Consider the following 22,718-nt stretch of genomic DNA (forward strand, 5'->3'; position numbering starts at 1 on the left):
CTTCGAGATGCAATTTTTAGAATGCATTTTTCTTATGCACCGATGCAATTTTCATTTCTCATTGATCACATAGGGTCACAAACTTTCTGGACACTCTAACGAATCGAATGCAAAAAACCGCATCACGATCCATCTTACTGCACAGATTTCGGAGGTTCATTGCCTTATTTCCTCGACTATTAGCCGAAAATGTCACAGGGATTGATTATTTCAACCCGTTACAAAAATACTTGTAGGTATCACAACAATAAATAAACAATGATCGTCAAGGAAACAATTACATAAGAAATTAGATTGTAGTTAGGTACGAAATAATTTTTTTTTAGTACTTATTAGGTAATTAATATTTTTAGGGTTTTGGCAAAAATAATGTGTGCCTCGCCGTCGTAGTAAACGCACATTCCCGAACTTAATGCTTGTCGTCTGGGAATATATTGCTAATACTACGTACATAATGCACAATTAGGTACATTATTGAATGATTATAAGGTAATTTATTTTACATTTAAACTTATGTGCCGTCAAAATAACCAACAATATAATATAATGTAAATTTTAGATAATAGTATATTGTTATATTAGAATTAAAAGTGTTACTTTTGTGGCGAGCAAATTTTGTATTTGCGAGGCATAATCTAAAGATATCAACTTTAGCTCCTAGGATTAAAAGTCAATAATTTTGTTGCTAAGATTCCATTTTTTTCTCAGTAAGAACAATGTCAACCTTAAAGACTGACAGTCAAAAAATATAATTGTTTTATGACGGTTGGAGAAAAAATTTTTATGAATGTACCTATACATATAAAATGACAGTAAAAAATTGTGGTATTATTGAATACACAACAGAATAACGAAAATCATTACTGTATACATTTTCATCGTTAAAATATATTGAAAAACTGATGTGTTATCAGAATTTCTTTGTTAATTCAAATGTTGAGGAAAATGTAACAAAAAAACTAAAAATGTTTTTTTTTTTTTTCATTGACTTCTGAGTAGCCATAGAAATAAGACGTACCCCTAAAACTGTAAAATTACAACTTGAAGAGTTTGTTGATTTTCAGTAGGTATAAGGTATACCAAAAACAAATTATTTACCACAAATTTTAAACCATGCAAAATTTTTTTCTGTGGTAATTTTGTACAGATTTACTATTATATTATGTACAGCTCGTCATAAAATACTCTGTATATATTTATAATTATTGTATAATTATTCTATACCAAAAATACATATACGGAAAATTTCGAGCCAGTTGTAATCTTTGAATTCGCACAGATGCACTTGTTAAAGAATTTCTAAACAGGGAAATGTTAGTTAAGCATTACCCTTTCCCATTCCGGCCGATGAACCAAGTACTCTAGAAATTTCATTGAAGAATCGAGTTTTCACATCAGTTACAGCATTGGTCTAATGCACGCTCACATCATTTCTCTTGGTTTACTGGCAGACAGCTGAAGACATCCGTCATTAGTCGTAAGTCCGATGTCAATAAGGCAGTATTTTCGCTGAGAGCTCACATTAAAAAAAGTACTTCAGCGGCAGTATTTTCTGGTATTATTTCAACATCTATTTTGAAACAATTGACCCAAGATAATGTTGTTATTGAGATTATCGGTCATTTCTTAAACGGGAAGACGGTTCATTGATGCGAAGATCAGTCCACTGTTAGTGTGAAGTGACGAAGGCTAAATCTGAATTTTAAAATGTCGGTGTGCAAAAAAGTAATTAATAACAATATCAACAATGAGGCAAGCTATGAATTTAAGTTGTATAAACATTTGGGCAACACCTTACCTGTCATAGATTGCCTGGATGATTTAATAAAAGAGCTTAATCTGATTTTTGAAAGTGATACAGTGAATATTGAGTTGGTAAGCTACGTGATGAAGTCGTACAAATCTAACCCTCTGGACTGGAAGAAGTACGCCAAGTTTAGTAGGTATAGGTAAGTCATCTTCAATCTTACATTAAAAAATCATTTCATTATTAATTCTATTATTGAAAATATTTATATATACTTTGGTATACATATAGGTAGAAATCATATAGAAACAGTCTTATAAAATTTCTTTATTTTTTCCATATTGCTCAAGTCTTTGCAAATATATATCTATCTAATTTAGTTTTATTGAGGGGTCAAATGAATTTTAAATTAATCATTAAATCGCTTCATGTTTTGAGATTGACTGGTTCAACTTTTGAACTATATCGTAATGTCAATTGCTAAATACATATATCTAAATAAATATGGAAAATTTTTAAGATACATGCAAAATACAGCAGCAACAAATGTTTGAAGTATGAAAATTTGTAGTACTTATGGAGCTATCGACACTACTGTTTTAAAGGAAAATATTTATGGATGTATCCATCGGGTAGCGTTATTTTAAACGGAAATTTATAAAATTTTTGATTTCTGCATAAATTTTCAATTTTTTTTTTAATATTTCAATATCAGTATCAGTCATCAGTCGGATAACAATGCTGCTGCTAGATTGTTTGATACTTCTCTACCTTCTGTACACAATCACTTTTGTACTTATAATTTTATAAATTATACAGGCTGTTCAAAAGTGACTAATCTAGTTTCGCTTATTTCAAATAAATCGATCACCCTGTATTTGATTTGCCATTAAAATTATAATTTATTTTATAAAAACTTCAAATGTGAAATATTGTGAAATTCAGAACGTTGTAATCGGTTACTGTTTCACAAAAATATTGGAAATGATTTTCTACCACATAATTGAGTCAAAATAAAAAAAATAATTTAAGATATTGATTGTTCCAATTTACAGAAAGAGAGCAATTTATTACTTTCTTTTTAGTTACTTGAATTATATGTGTTAGTAAAAATGGTAACCATTTTTAATAATTTTCGTAAAAAGAAACAATCGATTACAAGTTTCTGAATATCATAAGGCATTCGATTTTATTATCAAATAATTTACAATTTGTATGACAAATCAAATTTGTATGAAAAATACATGACGACAATTCTTAGAAATGTTTAAAAAAAAATTGCCAACTTCGACGTTACCTGGTGATTAAACGAAGCAACTGTACAATAAATAAGAAAACCTTTCTCTTAAATCGATCGAAATGCCAAGTTTTTGCGGAAGGTAGATAGATATCCAGAGCTAACAAGACTAAATAGAAATTTAATAAATTTCTTAATAACTATAAAAAGCCTGTTTTGTATGTTTTTATTTTCTTTTAGATATACTGTACAACTTTTACTATTGAAACAGAATTTATTTCAATAAGAAATAGACAGATTTGCAATTTAATTTAATTGAAGATATAACTGATATACGTGTTTTCAATAAGTAATTATTTTGTTTATTACATCATTGCACCAACTTTTGTTTTTATTCCTAAATAAATGTTTTTGAGAGGTCTTCTTCTAAAAATATTGTTTTTTAAACATCGTTCTTAAATGGTCATCACAAAACGTCTTTACCTGGTCCAAATACATGGTAATCAGATTTCCTTATCCAAATACAGTAGCAAACAAAGGAAGCATTTCTGGAAATGTAATGCTTTATAATTTCCTGGTAGTAGATGAAACAAAACGTCTTTCCCTGGTCCAAATTTCTCCAAATAGAGTAGCAAACAAAGGAAGCATTTTTGGAAATTTAGTGCTTTTTAATTTTCTGGTATCTGATGTTCCTAAATATTCTATTCACAATCGAAAAAAGGGTAATTTTCTTTTATTTTCCTTTTATGTCTATTTCTGCTACTACCGATGTCGGTAGACGAGCAATTTCCAACCTAGACATTTTTTCGAACCCTCACTTTGTTGTAGGGATAATCTTTTACTTGCCTAACATAGCTTAAACAAGGAACCAACGATTTTACATCCTAATCGATGGATGGTCCGTTTTCCATACTAATCTCGCCTAAATTTGTATAGCTTCAGTCAATACACTAACGTACAGGCCATCAGAAGCTTTCTCTGGATATTTAACCAAGTTCTAAGGATCATATATAGCCTTGTTGTGCCAATCTAGAGCGTCTTCTGTCGTCGTAATAGTCGTAGTCGTAATTAAAAATTATAGACCACAATAGATGTATTTTTGTTCCCCAAAATGCCATATATTAATTGTCACAAAAAATTGAACACCTAATGTAATTCTGTCTCAGTTTACTTTCTTGGCATGTTTGTAATAAGATTAACAATATTCTGTTCCAATCTACTTGGGAAAGTATTGCCAAAAGCAGAAAGAGATCTGATAAAGTTGGCAGTCTTCCAAAAGCATGTCTTCAGGAAAGCGAAAAAGCCTGGAGATTTTACATAATTGTAAATGTTATCGAGTGTTGCTATTTCTACATGTAATCGGTTATTTATTTTACTAAAAAACCGGAAAATGAATGAATAACAAACCATTTTCCCTGTGTTTATTTTTATAGGCTTGTTCATTCAAGCCTACACAAAGGATGAGCATGAAGGTACATGACCTGATCAACACCTTCTAGTGCAAAGGCATAACTTTTATCCTGTTGGTGTGGAAAGGCATGTTCTTCACTATGTTGGTGTTATTAAGAGGAGTTACGGTATTGTTTCCGGCAAATCTCCTCCAATCTTCGTTAGGTGCAGGTACATACATTCCAGAGTTTCTTGTGACATTCTACCTTAGGATGCTTTCAAATTAAGTTTCTCAACAAGATATTGCCCGGCTACGTATGATAAGAATAATACTGAACTACTTTGACCATCTTATAAATCAATCTTTAGTCGTCAAGATTCACCTTTCTCATCGAATATCTAGATGTGGGACATTTTCGGTAAATGTGACACATTTCTCCTCTGATTTTGGCAATACTTCTTCATTAGTTAGGTAGATGACTAATTAATATGGTGTTTATAACAATAGTTAAAAATTTTAATCAAATACTACAACTTCTTAAATGTCTATACCAAAATTTATGAAAATAGAGATCACTATATTATTGGATATAACGAATTCCTAAAAATGCTTGAAGAAACTGCAAAATGTCTTGTAAATGTTTGTACACAAAGAACTATTAAAAAGTCATGATTTTTTATTGTTTCGGTACATGTTTTTATGATCCCTTAAGAGGGATAGACAAAAAAAATGTTGATAAAAACAAATTTATTTAATTGAACTGTTGCAAGTACGAGACGGAAATCCCTAAATAATTTTCACATGACAGTAGATGTACTGGGGATGTATGGTACATAAATAATATTTATATATTTTATATGACGTTTCTTAACTCACAGAGTGATAATATGATTGAATTCAATTATTCTAATTCTAATTTCAAAAATTAAACAAATGTATATCTAATATTTCCTTTTAGAAAAAGATTTAGAATATTTACTGAACTATGAACTTACTTCAACAATAAATGATCATAAAATGTAGTTTGGGAAAAACCCATGCGCACCTGATTATTATCCAACGATTATCATTATGATAAAGGTTTGTCATCCAACATAAAAAACTAAAACTTACTTACAATTACAAAAATAATAAGTCAAACTCAATTTGACAACCGGGACAACGGAAAAGATAATATCGTCCATAAAATTTTAATTTAATATATCATGTCCCTACTTTTTTTAAGTATTATAAGTAAATATTTTTTTTCAATAACAAGAATATCTTAGGTGCAATAAACCAGATCATTTTCCTTTAGAAAATCAGTGCGAAATTTACATATTTAACACAAAGTAAACTTAAAACAAGATGTTTAATCGACGCACATAGTTTGACAATAACAATATCGTTTATCCAAATAAGGTCATACGGAATGTAAATATTCACAATATTTGTTTGTTTCGTAGAAATTTCAGTGATCTACTTAAGAATGTATTTTTAAAAATGCAAATAGGTATTTGGTACATATTTATACAACCAAGTCAGGTATCTATAAAATTCTATGTTAGTATATCTTTTACCTATTATAGTATTAAACTTTGTTTTTGCGTCACCCTGTAGTAATTTATATAAATTACTACAAGGTGAAACAAAAAGGTGGTACGTATAAAAATTTGGATTTTTTATTTGAACCCATATTCCTGTATATGTTTATTTGAATCCGTATTCTCATATCTGCAAAACTAAAAATCACTACAAGTGTCATCAAATCCTTTTAAACATGCTTTATAAAATTTGGTTTATTGTATGCAATAAGTTTTCTTTTCTTCAGGGTGGAAATAAAAATTAATGTGTCTTTCTCCTTCATTTAATAAGATACAAAACACTAATAAATAATCTGTTACTTCTACAGGCAATTTATTATTACCGTTATGATTTTCTACTATCAAAAAAATTAATTTCGAACTGTGGTAACTAAATAGATATATTTTTATATATGTATTGTATTATAATACAATTAGTACTTTATACCCATGAGGTATTGCAATTACTTTTGCTTCTTGGTAACACATGCAAGGCTAAACAGTTGCCTTATAGGAAATATTCTTAAACGGTCAATAATTATTTTCTTCATTTTATCTGCTTGTGTGCGTATATGCCATATGCAGATCAGTGATTACAATGTCACAAGATAACAAAGTTAATATTTAAAGTTTAATCATTATTATCGTTCGTTATTCGTTACATTTCTAGAAAAATACAGGAAAAATGCCCCGATCCTTTAAATAAAGCAAACGATAAAAAATTAACGTTTTTTTTTTTAACTACACTTTAAGAAATGTTAATCTAATTCGAGTCTAAAAAATTTCCTAAATTTCTCTTCAGATGAAGTCACATCCGTTTTTTGATAAGAGTATTTAGGTATACAAAAAAGGAACTACAAAAACATATTAATTAATAACTAGTAATTTTGTGCGAAACAACTACTCTGCGGACTAAGCCCTATTTACGTACCTATATATTTATCATAAATATTTCTAATTCAATAAATAAACTAAAAGCTTTCCACTAACAAACTATTTTTTGCAAACAATTCGTTTTTCATTATTACCTATACCTACAGGGAAATTGGAATGTCCCGTAAATTTCACAAAAACTTTTGAACCATTTATGAGAATTAATTTATGTTTGGTTGAAAATTTTCAAAATTATGAAATTGGTCCTGAGATAATTTTTATTTACCGGCACATGCGAAAAACCACGTGTATATTTATAGAAAAACAATTTACAAACTCATAACGCGTGTTTCTAATAAAATGGAATGTAAAGTATATTTTTAGGTACTCCATTTTTGGTTAAAAAAAGGTCACGCAATCAGAGCGACTTGCCGATAGGTATAAAATTTCAAAACCTAGATACACTTTTTGGTTTTATTCTAAAAAAAAAACTAAAAACACTTTTTGGTTTGATTGAAAAAAAATTCACGCAATCAGCGACTTGCCGATATAAAATTTTTAATTCTAAACACTATTTGGTAAAAAAAAGGTCACGAATTCAGCGAATTGCCGATATAAAATTGCAAAAATTAAACACTTTTGGGTTAAAAAAAAGTCACGCAATGAGCTACTTGCCGATATAAAATTTGAAAATCTAAACACTTTTTGGTTAGATTCGAAAAAAAAAGCAAAACCTAATACTTTTTGCTTTCATTTTGCCAGATCTTGCCAAGGCCCCCCGTTCTCTTGAGGTCCGGGCTGTAGCCCACATAGTCCTTCCCCCCCCCCCCCCTAAACCCCAGCCTGACCAGAATTACATAGTAAATATAAACAATTCAATAGAAAACCCTCCCATATTATATGAACATTAGATATCTTTTGCATATCTAGATTTTTGGTATCGAAGAACATCGTTTGACTTCATTTAAACGGATTTTTTTTAGAAAAAATGTTTTGAATTTATTTAAATTAGCTTGATACATTTAAAATAGAATAAAAAACAAGATCTAATAATAGCATATGCTTTTTAAAAATAAATCTAGTGAAAAGACTAGTTCTAAGCTGGCTGAAGGGAATGAAAAATCATTTTGAATTTTCAAATATCAATATGTTTAGCAGGTCCCTGTTCGTATAGAAATAATAAAAAAACACACTGGTAGGTACTCCACAATTATTAACTAATATATTGAACCTAGTAACCTTCAACCTAAATTCTAGGTACATAAGAGGACCTTTAGTTATCAGTATTGGCGACTACAGAAAGAGTATAAACCATGAATACCTTGATCCCAAAAATCTTAAACCTAAACTGCAAATTTTTGAAAAACTTTTGAAACTCTTGAATAGTAGTAGTGTAGTATGGTACTACAAAACAATTTTAGATTCGTTTCAATTTAAAATACCTATGGTTGATGTTATTCTAGTCGAGTATCATCGAGTAATATTTAACCTGGAAAATCTGTATAGTATCTAATCCAGTGAACCTACAAACGAGAATAGTCGAGAGATATTATGGCGAAGTTTCAGTGCGTAGTATTCCTAAAGTCAACTATCACCAAGAGTCCCCAACTTTTTTCTTCAATTTTTTCAATGTACAGGTATTGTGTCTAGGTTTTCGTGATCAAGGTACTCAGATTTATTATGGTGAAGTTTTCAGTGCGTAGTCTTTCTAAAGTCAGCAAGAACTATCACCAAGAATCCCCAACTTTTTTCTTCAATTTTTTCAATGTACGAGTATTGTGTCTAGGTTTTCGTGATCAAGGTATTCAGATTTAACGGTTCGTGGTCTTCTTGTAACCATCAAATGAAAAGTCTCTAATAATATACTATATGCTTTTTCTAATCGTTTCTCAAATTTATTGATGTAGGTACCATTCGGCTATGTTTTAGGTTCACTTAGCTTTTAATTGTAGTTTTCTATAAAAATATTAGATATATTTATGACTGGTGACAATATATTAATAAAATTAATTTGAATGTAACTTTTCAGATATGCCAGAAACTTAATTGACGAGGGCAATGGGAAGTACAACTTGATGACGCTTTGTTGGGGTGAAGGTCACGGATCAGCGATTCATGACCATGCAAATTCCCATTGCTTCATGAAGATGCTTCAAGGGTCTTTAGAAGAAATCAGATTCGCGTGGCCAGAAAAACCGAATGGAGAGTTGAAAGAAACAGAAAGAAACCGTCTGAACATTAATGAAGTAACATACATTAATGGTAGGTTGTTTTATGACTATACTTTTCGTTACAAACCCTAGTCACTACTTTTTAATGAAGCAGAAAGTAATAAAATAAAATAGTAAATATTTACTACAAACATATTGGTATGATATAAAGATTCATGCTTTTAAACAAAAAGTATTGTATGGAGCAATGTAGCTATAGGTATCTATAAATTGTTTTTAGTTAAATTGTTTGTTCAATTTGAAAAAACATCCAAATAAAAGTTGTTTTCCTCTTGCTCCACTTATACCAATTTAATTTTTGGGAGATTCTTTACCAAAATTAAAATTTTAGATGTTTACGATTTTAGTTTTAATTTATTTTGAATTTGTATTATTAAAATTGCTGTAACAACGACTTTAAGGTAAGAAATAGTTGGATTAGAATGAGTTATAACTAGTGCTGCCAGAACTGAGCCGCGGGTATAGGCGTACGTATTATTTATTAAGAAGCAACAAATTAAATTGTGTAGAATACACCACTATAATCTCTAACGGATATGAATTAATTACGCAACATCCGCACGATAATAAAGCAACAGTATACTAACGTGACGTGAACGTGAAAAGCATTCTGAGGCAGCGACTCACGTATGTGTCGGTTGACCTGCTTGGCACGCCATTGAATAGCGGCTATCTCCGACAGCCTTAGTGAGAACTAATGAAAGTTCTTTTCCTTATTTTTAGGTATGGTATAGACACATCTAAGAACGCAGTACAGTAATATTTAATTTCAATTGTTCTTAGTTAAACTGTTTGTTCCATTTGAAAATAAGGATCCAAATCAAAGTTGTTTTCCTCTTGCCCCTTTTATACCTATTTAATTTTTGGAAGTCCTTACCAAAATGCAGAAGAAAAGATAAAATTTTCAGCAACATAAACGACGTAGTTTTCAAGATAAAGGATGTTAGGCTTTATTAATGTTTTTTGATAAAGAAATGTTTGATGCATATAAATAAAACTTGTCTGGCGACTTATCCTTAATGAAAATTAAATTCAATGAATTTGTGTAATTATATGAAATAGTGGCAGAGATAGAAGATACTGCAACTGGCAAGCCACATTTTTTAGGCGCCACTATAAGGGTTTTAAAAATGCAATTGATTTGTTTCCTAATTGTATTTCAAAGAAAGAAATTTATTATATTTTATTTAAAAAAAAAATAGTTAATTGTAAATTATTATTTTTTTATTTTAAGTTATATATTTAATATTGTTGTTTGTAGATACTTTTCCTTGCAACTAACCATGGTTCTATTCGAAGCCTCCCACGATCCTAGAGCTCTTCATTTAACTTTAGATTAGACTTCACAATTAATTTTGATAATAGCTCCTTCTGCTCTGTTTGCCAGGCCTTCACATTCACATCTGTACAATACATGCGATTCCTCCAGGCGATAGATGTTTTCTAAGTTTACAATGCCCTGTAAGCAGTCCGGCTACTATAATATCATTATTGATCCGCAACTTTAGTTGAGTAAGTTTGCTATTAACCCTTTTGATACCTTCTAAGCGGTCTAAAGGCTTGCCTCAATCTCGCGGTTTCTTGCTAACATGTCTTTCGTCTGATATTCATGAGTGTCTTAATAACACAGCTAGAAATTATATATTATTTGCCCCGAAATCCTTCATACCTCATACCCACAATAGAGCCAGGTCGTTCTGACTTTCTAGTCTTCCAAAGCATTCAAACAACTCTATACTGGTTTTGATCAAGTATGAACTGATTGTCATTAGTACTTTTTGACTGTCACAGTAGTAGGGTTCCTCCCTATTAACTCCGTTGAACTGTATTCAATGACTGTCACAAACTAGAATGACCTATGTGCTTTAATCTTTTTCTTAGCTCCATAAATCCCGACTCCGAATCCTGAGTCTTTCTTTGCGCTCTCTGTGTAACAAACTAGCTTAGAGAATTTCTTGTGTAATAGACTAAGATCTTAAATTTCTTTTGAAAATTGTATTTGAGGCCATGTGTTTTTAATTTATCGTATGTACAGCTCTTGGCATATGCTTTGTCATCAGTCAATTGTTGAATGATTTTTTACAACTGTAGTTTGCAGTCTGTAATATACAGACCCTGTCCTTCTTGAATAAAGATAAGAACATAAACTCACTACACAACTGATTAAATTAGAAATAATCAACACGGAATATGGGAGAGACAAGGAAGGGGTGAATAAAGTCTATAATTCTTAGATTATCTAATCCACAATCTGTCCTGCTCTTCTGCATATTCAGAAACCTGAAAATGGTTTAAGTAAAAAACCATGTAAATAAGGAATAATTAACGTGACATAATAGTATAATCAGGACAAAAGTATCACCGTGTTATTTTGAACCCTGGATAAAATTTTTCTAGATGTTTTTACATAACTTTGAATTAAATGTTTGTATACATTTAAATATATCATAAGGAATAAACACTGACTAAACAATCATGCATGCATAGGTTAAAGAAATCAAGTTTACTTGGTCCCAAAAGTGATCTAAGACGCAATGTTGGATATTCTTTGTATATTCCAACGATATCATACCTTTCCTCTTATATTCCACCTCTTAAAAAATTATATTAAATTATTTTAATTTATTACAGATTCTATTGGTCTCCATCGTGTTGAAAATGTGTCCAGCATTGATACTGCCATAAGTCTACACTTGTATTGCCCTCCTTATAATCGATGTTCAGTATTTAATCAAAACACGGGTCAAAAGTCGACTTGTAACGTAACATTCTATTCCATCCATGGTAAACGACTTAAAGTAAGTATATAGACAATCATGATTAATTTTTACACTATAATTATACTTTTTCGGATTACTAAAGTTACGATAAGTGCCCACTTATTTTTTAATATTGTCTTGTTCTTCTGATTTAATGCATTAAATTTTTTTTTTTTTTTTTTTCAGGAAAATAAAGAGCTTCAAGAACCTGAAGATAATTAATTTATTTTGTACATCTTTTCTTCCTCATATATTTTTTAATGTTTTGTGTAGTTTTTGTGCAATAATAACATATGCAATCATAGATTAGGAACTAATATTTTTGTATAATTAAATCGAAATCTCAATAAATAATATTGTAGTACATACACCGATCTACTTTTTAGTATACCGCTACACTGATTAGCTAAGTACCTACCTACATATTCAACAAAGTCTGAAACTGTTAACTTCTGAAAAGTACAACTAATCATTACTTATAATGTAAAACCTAGTAACCCACTATTTTCTAAAAGTTATTTTTCTAGTTCCTTGGATAGGCGGAAAGTTTACATGGTGTAATATTTACCCAAAGCTAACATAAAAAGGCAAAATGTTGATCAGCCTTTTAAAGATAAAGAAGCTGCATATATTCCGACAAGCCACTGTCTTGTCTATAAATAAAATATATATTTTTTGAAGACATCTTAATTTTTAATATGATTTAACTTCCATAAATTTAAAATATTTATTGTTGGATAAGTATTTGACTTAATAATAAACAGGAAGTATAGCAATTTTAAGATAACGAATCACTCCACAAAACCTATGTGTATGTAAAAATTGTTGCTTTCGATAACTCAAATATATGCTTAAGATTTTCACATTAATTTCTGGGACACCTTGTGTACAGTCCATACGATATTTGTTGAGATTTCCAAGAAGATCCCTGCGTCATTTTCTTGGAATTGACTGTATTTGACATCCGAAGTAGATGAACATTGGCGGAAAATTTCAAGGCACGCCTCCGCCGCGATAATAATAGTAATAATAATAATAACAATAATAATAATAATAATTTATTTTCCTTTTAGACATGAACAACATGTATAGGAATAGTCATACAAACACAAACATAAATTACATTGAAGGACAGAACTCTAATGCGGAATACAAACACTTATTTATTAAATATTGTTTCAATTTTGTTTTGAATAAAAACTCATTATTTACATTTTTCAGTTCCACAGGTAAACAATTAAATATTTTAGGCCCTACAAAGTTTGGAGAACGAGTACTTAAATTTAATCGTGCAAATGGCACATGAAAATTATGTTTTTGTCTGGTATTGACATTGTGATACTCGTTATTTATCACAAATTTGCTTTTGTGTTTAAATATGTATACTACACATATTTCAAAAATATAAATGCCTGACAACGTGAGGATTCTATAATGTTTAAATATATTTCTACAAGAATGTGTACTTGAAACACCAAACATACATCTTAAAATACGTTTCTGCGCAATAAAAACATGGGACGAGAGAGTTGAATTACCCCAGAAACAAACACCATATCTCAATCGGGATTCAACTTGGGCATAGTATAAACAAAGGAGTTGATCGGTACTTAGGACTGTTCTAATATTTCGAAATAAATAAGTTATTGAAGACAATTTTGATATTATATTTTTACAGTTACATTTCCAGTTAAGGTTTGTGTCCAAATTTAGACCTAAAAATTTTACTGTCACAGAATCAGTAGGTAAAGAACTCTATTAATATTCAAATTTAATGTTTCACAGTTTCTATTTTGAGTAGTGCAGAATCGAAGTGCTTGAGTTTTATCAATATTAAAATGTAATGAATTTTGGGCAAACCAGTTACTTAAGTTGTTCAATAAAATATCACATTCAAGTTTTAAGGTTCGATTTGACTTATTAGATATTACTAAAGACGTATCATCAGCGTACATGGTAAAATGAGTATTAGGTGAGAGAGTATCGATATCATTTGTATATAGTAAAAATAACACAGGGCCCAAAACAGATCCCTGTGGTACACCCAACGTTACCAAAGAGCATTCCGAGTTATATTTACCACAAACATTCAGATTATTATAATTTATGCTTACAAATTGCTTCCATCCAATTTAATGCGGGTCCTCGAATACCGTAGTTATTTAATTTTGATATTAAAATTTCATGATTAACACAATCGAATGCCCTGCTGAGATCGCAAAAGATCCCAACAGGACACTCGCCGTTTTCCAAAAAGTTTAAAATTTTCTCATATAATGAGTGTACAGCTGTAGTCGTAGATTTGCCTGCACGAAATCCATGCTGATTGTCGGTGAGAATCGACACTCAAGGTAAAAAGACATTGGCAGAAAATTTCAAGACACGACCCTGCCGTGGTAAATTGTTGGAGTAGTTTTGATAACAGAACTTTATTGGCTTATTTTTTTCTTGGAATTCTATCTCAACAATTATCGTACAAGGACTGTATATTTAATATACAGGCACTTGATTTTTTACTAAAAACTTGTTTATTTGAAAACAATTCAGTTTTTGTTTCTCGTGTAAAATTGTACCATCGTGGGTTACGAGAATTTTCATTTTAAAGGCCATAATGGTGGATCATACAGAAGACACAACATTGTGATAAATAGGTTCCTGTTCACTTTTTACTTTACTCTTTACGGTAAACTGACTATAATGAAATGGATATACAGGGTGTGCCATTTAACACTCCCGCTGCCAATAACTTTGAAATGAAGAAATTTATTTTAGTTTCCAAAACTGGGGTTAGGTCCCTCGAATAGCAAATTGTAGTTAGAACTGTTAGTTCAAATCTTTCTGTATAGATGGTGTGGTGATACTAAAAAATTTTTTGTTCCCTGGAACGTGGAAATGCAGTCCATCTGAAAGATCCTTAAATTTTGAGTAATTTTTCTAATATAAAGTTTTTTTCCAATATTTAATTGTTTTCGAGACATGTCCACTTCAATATGCAATGTATGCTGTAACAAGAAAATCTATTATTTTATCTAAATCACACCGACAAAATATTATTTTAAAATATTGTTATAATTTTATTTGCACTACATACTAATTAACAAACAATAAATTTTAAAAAGCAAATGATCAACTACAGAAAAAAAAATTGTGCAATGGTAAATTTTATAACTAATACCTATAGTTATGTTGAAAGACGCAAGCTGATAAAACTGTAATTATGTATTGGAAAACTGATATCTGTCATACATGTTTTATTTTAAACAAATGACATGAGCCACCTATGACTGCATTTTTTAATATTTGATAAAATACGGTTCGTCTCTTGCCGCTTATAAGATTTACCGTTGTACAATTTGTTTTCTGTAGTTGATCATTCGTTTTTTTATAATTTATTGTTTGTGAGTTAGTATGTGATGTGAATAAAGCCATTATAACAATATTTTAAAAGAATATTTTGTCTCCGTGTGATGTAAATAAAATAATAGATTTTCCTGTTACATCACACATTGCATATTGAAGTCGGCATATATCGAAAACAAGTAAATATAGGGAAAAACTTTATATTACAAAAATTACTCAAAATTTAACGATCTTTCAGATGGACTGCATTTCCACATTCCAGGGATCAAAAAAATTTTTAGAATCGACACACCATTTATAGAGAAAGATTTGAACTAACAATTCTAACTGCAATTTGAAGCTATTCGAGGGACCTAACCCCAGTTTTGGAAACTAAAATAAATTTCTTCATTTCAAAGTTATTGGCAGCGGGAGTGTTAAATGGCAAACAACCCCAGTGAGATAGTTTTGTTTTCTTTTTCTCTATTTATTGGATATTTTGCAACATTTAATTTGTAATGTGCAGTCAATTTAACACAACTTGCAAAATTAATTTGAAAAACACTGAATATGTAGCCTGCTCGTGGACCGCTCCTAAATCTGTAGTGCTTACAGCGGTAGTCATGGTTATCGTCGTGCAATAGTGAGACAGAATGGGAGTAGCGCTTATTTACTATGCAGTTTGGGCTCTGTTTAGGTCGCCCGTAACCAAATAATAGCTATTCACCGCTTTTTTTTTTTTATTAAACATAATTCATTTAAGTGTAGTGTAAAATTTTGTTACCTACGTATTGTTTCTTGTGTTTTTGAAAAGATTGTAAAGGTTTAAATTAGATTGTAAAAACAGACTAACAACACCAAATTTTAACAAAAAGTAATTGAAGTTTGTTTTGCACAAAAGCCGTGGAATGGACTTTCACTATAAAAAATAAATTTGAGCACATTTTTCCTATATTTCAATAACATTTAAAATAAAACTACCTAATTATATTTTATTTTCAATACTTTGTACCTAAATTTTTCTGCCCTCCCTGGTATGGCAGTCAAGAGCCACCACTAGATACATGTACAAAAAAAGTATGCAGAATAGCTAGAATTTTTTTTTTAATTATTTGAAATAATTGTTATTACATAATAAATATTACATTTATTTAAAAAAGAAACAGGAATATTTTCTATCAAATAAGGTGGAGAAAAATATTTATACAATATATTATGCACAATTAATTTATGAGTAGCTTATCTAAATAGGTACAAAAAAAATCTGTCACCAGCAGTTTATAAAATTTAGTCCACTCGAGTCCGCCACTGTAATTATGTTCAACTTCATTGTTCAATTATTTAATTTTTACAATAATTGTGTTATTTTATGAAATAAGAAATTGTTTACTGCATTCATTCAAAATCATAAAAAATATCTAAAAGAACCGATTCAGTTTTTTTGATATGCAAAACAGGAAATTATATAATAAAATGTGTCTGAATTGTAATAAAGGAATCAACATATTTGTTGCGTGTTTGTCAAAGCATTGTAAAACCGACACCAAACATGTAGTATTCCCTGAATATCAAGGAAAGAATATCTGTGAATTAGCAACATATAATATAATAGCTGTTGTTGATTCACAAAACTAATTGCTTAGTATTCGATGCATCCCGCCTCTGCTTTTTAATGAACTATATCTGAAATCTGTGCACCTAGAACAATCCATCCCCATGTTAGAATTTTAAAAACATTGAAACAAAAGTTTTTTAACAGTTTAAGTTACAACTCTGTAAAATTACGCAATCCATGGAGCTTCCCCTAAAACAATACCGACACATTTATATACAATCGAACGATAACAATTAATCACCAATATTATTAATAGTCAATATTTCTACCTTGTAGAAATAAAGAATAAAATTTAGTTAACACTTTGCTATTTCCGTTTGATGGGGAAATATCAAGTATACTTTGCCGATGACGGTTCTTCTAACAAAGACTTTGAATCGCCAGGCAAGTGGAGGTGGGAAATGTCAATGTTCTGAAACTGATTGGCTACTTGAGGTCAGAACTTGAGGTCCTTTATTGCTTGCGGGAGGTCAGGCAATTTTATGTCTTTGATCTGTTGTGGAATGTTCATGTTCTTCACAGCCGACACAGCTCGTGCTGGTGCTGCGGCTATTCCAGCCTAAAAAAAATTGTGTCATCTACTAAATCTTTATAAATATTTCATTCCTGAAGTGTCGTTAAAGAAATATAAAAGTATAACTGTGAAAAACAGAACTATTCTAAAATATGTATTCAAACTGAAACAGGAGGTAGAAAATATCTTCGAACATGTCATTTAACATAAAAATTTCCTATGAATATAAGTCCAAAAATGTTTAGTAGAAAAGATAGTCATAAAATTATGTTGCTAAAAATCATACTTTCTTAAATGAGAGTAGTCTTTAGGTAGACTACAATAATTGCATGGAGATAATAAGAGAATAATAAGAGAAGTGGATAATCAAGTTATTCTTCCTCATAAAAATTACTATACAGGGTGTTCCTAAATAAGTGTCGCAACGGAAAACTGTAAATTCCTCTTGATAAAAGAAACATTCTTTTCCTCTTCCATTTTTTTCTCCGGGCTTTCGTTTTCGAGATACAGTGTCAAAACTTTAATTTTTTTTTAAATTTTTTGCCAATATCTTAGAAACCGTTTGAACTACTGGACTGAGTTTTTGTATACGGATTACCACTATTAATAGCTACTTTTTCACACCCTTCTCGAATTCATTCAACGTGCCAGTGGTGGAGATTTTAAGGTATCGTAAGGGTTTTTCCCCCCTAACTTTTACGCCACTGGAAAAAATAACATTTGACCGCAAATTCTGAAGTGCCAATGAATTTTACAGAAAAAGAGTTCTCTTGGTTCATTGCTGTAAAGTCAACCGTTTTCAAGAAAAATGACTTTTTATGAACAAAAACAAACATTTTGCTAACATTTCGAAAATCTTTTGTAATTTAAAAGATGGGTAGTAATAATTAAAAATTTCAACGAAATTTAACAGCATTTGCAACAAGTAGCTATTAATAGTGGTAATGTGTGTACAAAAGCTCAGTCCTGTAGTTCAAGCGGTTTCTAAGATATTGGCAAAAATCTGAAAAAAAGTTTTGTCACTGTATATCTCGAAAACAAAAGCCTGGAGAGAAAAATGGAAGAGGAAAAAATTGTTTCTCTTTTCAAGAGGAATTTACAGTTTTCCGTTGCGACACTTATTTAGGAACACGCTGTATATTTTACCTGAAATGGTACGAAAATAGGTAGGTACCTACCTTTGCCTAATATTGAAAATGTGCACGTTTTATAGAAAATTGGCTATAAATTTTTAAGAAATTAGATTGGGAAAATCAAAAGTTGCCACGGGTTGCTCTTAATTTTTACTGATACCAATAAAATTAAAAACAAAAGTGAAGCTAAAACTTTTTAAAATCAGATCAATGGGTCACTGTTTACAATCCAAGAGAAAAAAAAGCAAACCCTTATTTAGGAAACAACGGATTTTAGCAACAATATTATCAACTTATTCCTTTTTATTAATTGGTACAATGTATCAGCAAAACTTTAAAGCAATCGATGGCACTTGATTTTCAAAGATAATTTCTTTAATGTGCAATAACAAATACCTACACTTACTGCAGGATATCAGTATCAAACAAGAATCTTTTTTTCTTATCAGAAATGCTCTTACAGACACGTTTAGGCTTAAAATGAACAATTTTATCTCCTGTTTCAATTTGGCAACATATTCTAGAATAGTTTACTCAAGATTCTTAATCTGAATATTTTTAAAAAGACACGAGGTAGAAGAAAAATATGAAGACGAGACAAGCTTTAAACAAAACAAAATGCCCTCCAACCACATCGCACAGAGTAAGGAATACTTTAAATACTTACTAGGATTGTGAATTAATTTTGAGGGATTTACTTATGCCATATCGCTTTGGATATATTTGTAACTATGCATGTAAAAGTAAATGATTAAGCTTTACTTTTTATTATGCATCATTTTACTGAAGTGTAAATTACACATTTTTTCTTAGCTCTGAAGATGACGAATTATGAGCCAATAAAACACCATTTGCGGGAAGTTTTACTTTTCTGGTTTAATTCAAAGAAAAATGCTGCTGAAAGTCATAGAGTGCTGTTGAAAACTTATATTCCATTGAAAAAAACATGTAAGTATTGGTTTTGATGTTTTAGAAGTGATGCTTTCGATACAGTAAGACAAAGAATACCCTGATCAACCGAAAAAGTTTGGAGATGGGGAATTGGAAGCATTACTTGGCCAAGATTAATGTCAAACGCAAGATGAATTTGCTGAATGTTGATAACACAACAGTTTCCAAATGTTTAAATACACTCGGTACAATTCAAAAGCAAGACCATACGAATTGAAGCCGAGAGATATTGTGTGGCAATTTTTCCCGTGTGACCAATTGCTTCAACGGCAAAAAAGAAAAAATTCTTTGCATCGTATCGTAACTGGCGATGAAAAATGGATACGTTATGATAATCTTAAGCATAGAAAATGGTGGTGTTTGCCTGGCAATGCATCAACATTAACGGCAAGGCTGGTTCGCTCATGCTTTTTATTTGGTGGGACCAGCTTGGTACTATAAACTGCTTCAACCGAATGAAACCATCATTGGTGAATGCTACCGAACACAAATCATGCGTTTGAGCCATACATTGTAGGATAAATAGCTGCAATTAGAGCAAAGACATGATAAAGTAATTTTTCAACAGGACAACGCTAATTGTAAATCAGTTATCACTATTAATAACAGTCTGAAGACTCTCTAAAATAAGCATCCAATATAATTAATTATACAATCAATAGACACATTTGCAACTTACAATCAATAGACACATTTGCAACTTGACAACCCGATAGGTTGTATGGTATGGTAAGTACATGATATCAGTGAAGCAGAAGAGGTCAAGAAATCGGTCAGGAAGAATATAGTATATTAAAAGATTCAGGGAATTTCTTACGAATATGATGGATGTTCCTACTAGAAAAAGTATACTTTTAAAAGTTCAGTGTACAAATTTTAATAGTGGCTTATTCCTCGACAAAGCCCTCAAAGGATATCTTCTTTATTTACAAATTAAAATAACAAAGATTTTATAATTTATACATACTACTACCCAATTATGTATGACATACTCAAGATAATAAAAAAAAGCAAAATTTACACTTCATACATTTTTTCTAAGGCAACTCTCTTATTGTCAGGATGATTAGCAGCACAGACTTCAAATGGTTATAATTCTGTACTACAGATCTAAATAAGCAGATAAGCAGATTACAATTTTTAGACAATTATATATATATTCTCCCTGAACATTTAAAGAACTTACTGAAAATGACTGGAATAGATTAATTGTAAGCCTGACTCTACTTTATCGAGGCTAGTCCAAAGCTACAAAAATTAAATATAAAAAAAATTCAAACAACGTGGCAAATAAAAAATTATACGAGATTCAAATGAAGCATGCAGCTAACTTATAATAATTGCAGTTACTTACCTCCTGTTTCTCTAATTTATTTTGATCTTCTATTCTAGTCAAAATTTCAGTCATGTTGGTCTCTAAAACCATACCGCCCATAACAAGTTCATTAAGAATGTAATGCACTTTATCTACGTGAAAAATTAAATCAAGCTCACAGACATTTTCAAAACATTTATCCAAAGTTTCGACGAAAACCTGAATTAAATCTAATATCCCCAATTCACTTTCTGAAGAATCCACACAAAAAACAAAGTATAGGGTTGCATAGTGACGATATATTAGTTTATAATCACTGCCTCCAATCAAACTGAAATAAAAAAACATAAGTTGGAAAACAAAGGTGTAGATATAATCTATATAAATACCTGCCACCTTCCAAAAAATTGCAAACATTATCATCTCTTTTCGACACTAATTGAAAAGTTTCTTTGATGATTTGTTGCTGCATATCTTCTGGCTAAAAATAATAAATTAATTTCTGTATATATAAAAATTTCTACTTACAAAGTACTGATAGAATTTTGATAACCTAGGTTTGCCATGGTTATTAAATACAAGAATAGCTTTAATCATGTTTAAAAACTAGTGTATAACAATTGCACTACCAAAATACTACACAATATTTAAATAATTTATATTTTATTCCATTTTTCTAGACCGTAACTTAATGAAACCAAATTTTATTGAAAATAAGTGACATGACATTTGAGCATTTGACACTTTTTTCTAGGTTATTGACATAGGCAGTGGAAGTGGGTAAAGTACAGAGTTATATTAACAATGTTGTTACTCAATTATAGCAAAAAATATTTATAAAAATGAGTTATAGAATGTGTATGTGAATGTCCTACTCCACGCTGCTCGCAAAGTATTTTGTTCTTTGAAATATAGTAGCATCTGTTGCAAAGATGTAAATCCATAAAAACAAATATACCGCTACTTTAGCCAGTTCCTTAAAATTGGCGAATAAAATGGTAGATGGCAATAGGGTCATATTTGTAGATTTTGTAGAAAGTGACTGATCGGCCTCCCACTCCATTATTGTTTTCGTTTTCATATGAGTTGAAAATTCGGAATGCCGATTAGTCAAAATGGCGTCGTCTGGTTACGATCGAGTTTGACAAGAGGTGCAATAGCGAGAGAACGAAACGGTTGTTGTTGTGATAATAATTATCAAAATGGGTGTTATGTAACAAAAAGTAGTGGTTTTATTAAATAGTGATTTTGAAAATGTCTAGAACCTATTACAATGTGTACTTTTTAAGATGTAGTTTGATATTTTCAGCGGTAGCTTCTGTTTTGACATCCACACAAGGTAACAGAATGGTTTTTAAAACATTAATTTCTATTGTTTGATACTATTTCTTTCACATTTTATGTATGAAATTATTCCCTTCTTGTTTAAAAGTTTTAATTTTTATGTAGACAAACGTTTGTTTAGTTAGAATTTTACATAAATCCTAAATAAATCGTTTTGTTTATGTTCTAAACCTCATCATTTTTACGAGTTTTTTAATTGTTGTTCTTTTGGAGCTTTCATAGATTTAAACAGTCTTTATGTTCATGCATTTTTAATACAAATATTATGTGCTACTTGTGTACTTTCGAGATTGATAAATATACACACAAGTTTTAAATTGTTACAGCCAATCAGTCTGCCAATATCACCAACTTATGTATACATTCAAATATAAGTGTTTGCCATTTGTGATAAAAATTATGAAATCCTTGCTATCTAATTTATTGTTGATTAATTTTAGATATAGTTTCATTTAAGTAATTGCATTTGTCCAATTCTACTTTTAGTTCCATTAGAGGGACTATTGAAATATTTGTATGTTTTACTAATAATCAGTAAGTAAGTCGCAAAGTTTTTGCAACATTTATCGTAAAATTATTCGATATTCTAAGAAATCCTGGACGTTAAATAACGCACCGATAAAAATGTACCAGGTACGAACCGTTTATTGACAAATACTTAACTGTTATGATAAGTAGCTACGATATGGTAGGAACGTAGGAAATGAA

At 30.3% G+C, this 22,718-nt stretch overlaps 2 protein-coding genes across 4 annotated transcripts; one reads left to right on the forward strand and one right to left on the reverse strand.

Moving 5' to 3' along the window:
• The first annotated feature begins 1,450 nt into the window (after positions 1–1,450).
• LOC108910564 (cysteine dioxygenase type 1) lies at positions 1,451–12,167 on the forward strand. The gene is made up of 4 exons (XM_018715207.2): positions 1,451–1,949; positions 8,839–9,071; positions 11,672–11,838; positions 11,986–12,167. Exons 1-4 carry the CDS (start codon positions 1,708–1,710, stop codon positions 12,019–12,021), a joined length of 678 nt encoding a protein of 225 aa, XP_018570723.1. The 5' UTR covers positions 1,451–1,707; the 3' UTR covers positions 12,022–12,167.
• Positions 12,168–16,334: 4,167 nt separating this feature from the next.
• Positions 16,335–21,403, reverse strand: LOC108910563 (AP-3 complex subunit sigma-2). 3 transcript variants are annotated; one of them, XM_018715205.1, is made up of 5 exons: positions 21,195–21,403; positions 21,056–21,147; positions 20,706–20,997; positions 20,538–20,599; positions 17,218–17,312 (listed from the first exon to the last, which is right to left on the reverse strand). In XM_018715205.1, the coding sequence occupies exons 1-5, from the start codon at positions 21,261–21,263 to the stop codon at positions 17,303–17,305; spliced, it is 525 nt and encodes a 174-aa protein (XP_018570721.1). In that variant the 5' UTR covers positions 21,264–21,403; the 3' UTR covers positions 17,218–17,302. The 3 variants fall into 3 exon arrangements, with proteins under 3 accessions (XP_018570722.1, XP_018570720.1, XP_018570721.1); XM_018715206.1 differs by lacking the exon at positions 20,538–20,599 and having other exon boundaries at positions 16,335–17,312; positions 21,202–21,403; XM_018715204.1 differs by lacking the exon at positions 20,538–20,599 and having other exon boundaries at positions 16,335–17,312.
• Positions 21,404–22,718: the final 1,315 nt, after the last annotated feature.

The sequence above is a fragment of the Anoplophora glabripennis genome, unplaced genomic scaffold, assembly GCF_000390285.2.
Source record: "Anoplophora glabripennis isolate ALB-LARVAE unplaced genomic scaffold, Agla_2.0 scaffold562, whole genome shotgun sequence".
Taxonomy (NCBI): domain Eukaryota; kingdom Metazoa; phylum Arthropoda; class Insecta; order Coleoptera; family Cerambycidae; genus Anoplophora; species Anoplophora glabripennis.

Coding starts and splice junctions, on each gene's coding strand:
- LOC108910564 (XM_018715207.2), top strand. CDS start 1,708: ATGTCGGTGTGCAAAAAAGTAATTAATAACAATATCAACAATGAGGCA. Junction 1,950..8,838: donor GCCAAGTTTAGTAGGTATAG/GTAAGTCATCTT, acceptor GTAACTTTTCAG/ATATGCCAGAAACTTAATTG. Junction 11,839..11,985: donor TCCATGGTAAACGACTTAAA/GTAAGTATATAG, acceptor TTTTTTTTTCAG/GAAAATAAAGAGCTTCAAGA.
- LOC108910563 (XM_018715204.1), bottom strand. CDS start 21,263: ATGATTAAAGCTATTCTTGTATTTAATAACCATGGCAAACCTAGGTTA. Junction 21,148..21,194: donor CAAAATTCTATCAGTACTTT/GTAAGTAGAAAT, acceptor TATTATTTTTAG/CCAGAAGATATGCAGCAACA. Junction 17,313..20,705: donor ATAAATTAGAGAAACAGGAG/GTAAGTAACTGC, acceptor AATTTTTTTTAG/GCTGGAATAGCCGCAGCACC.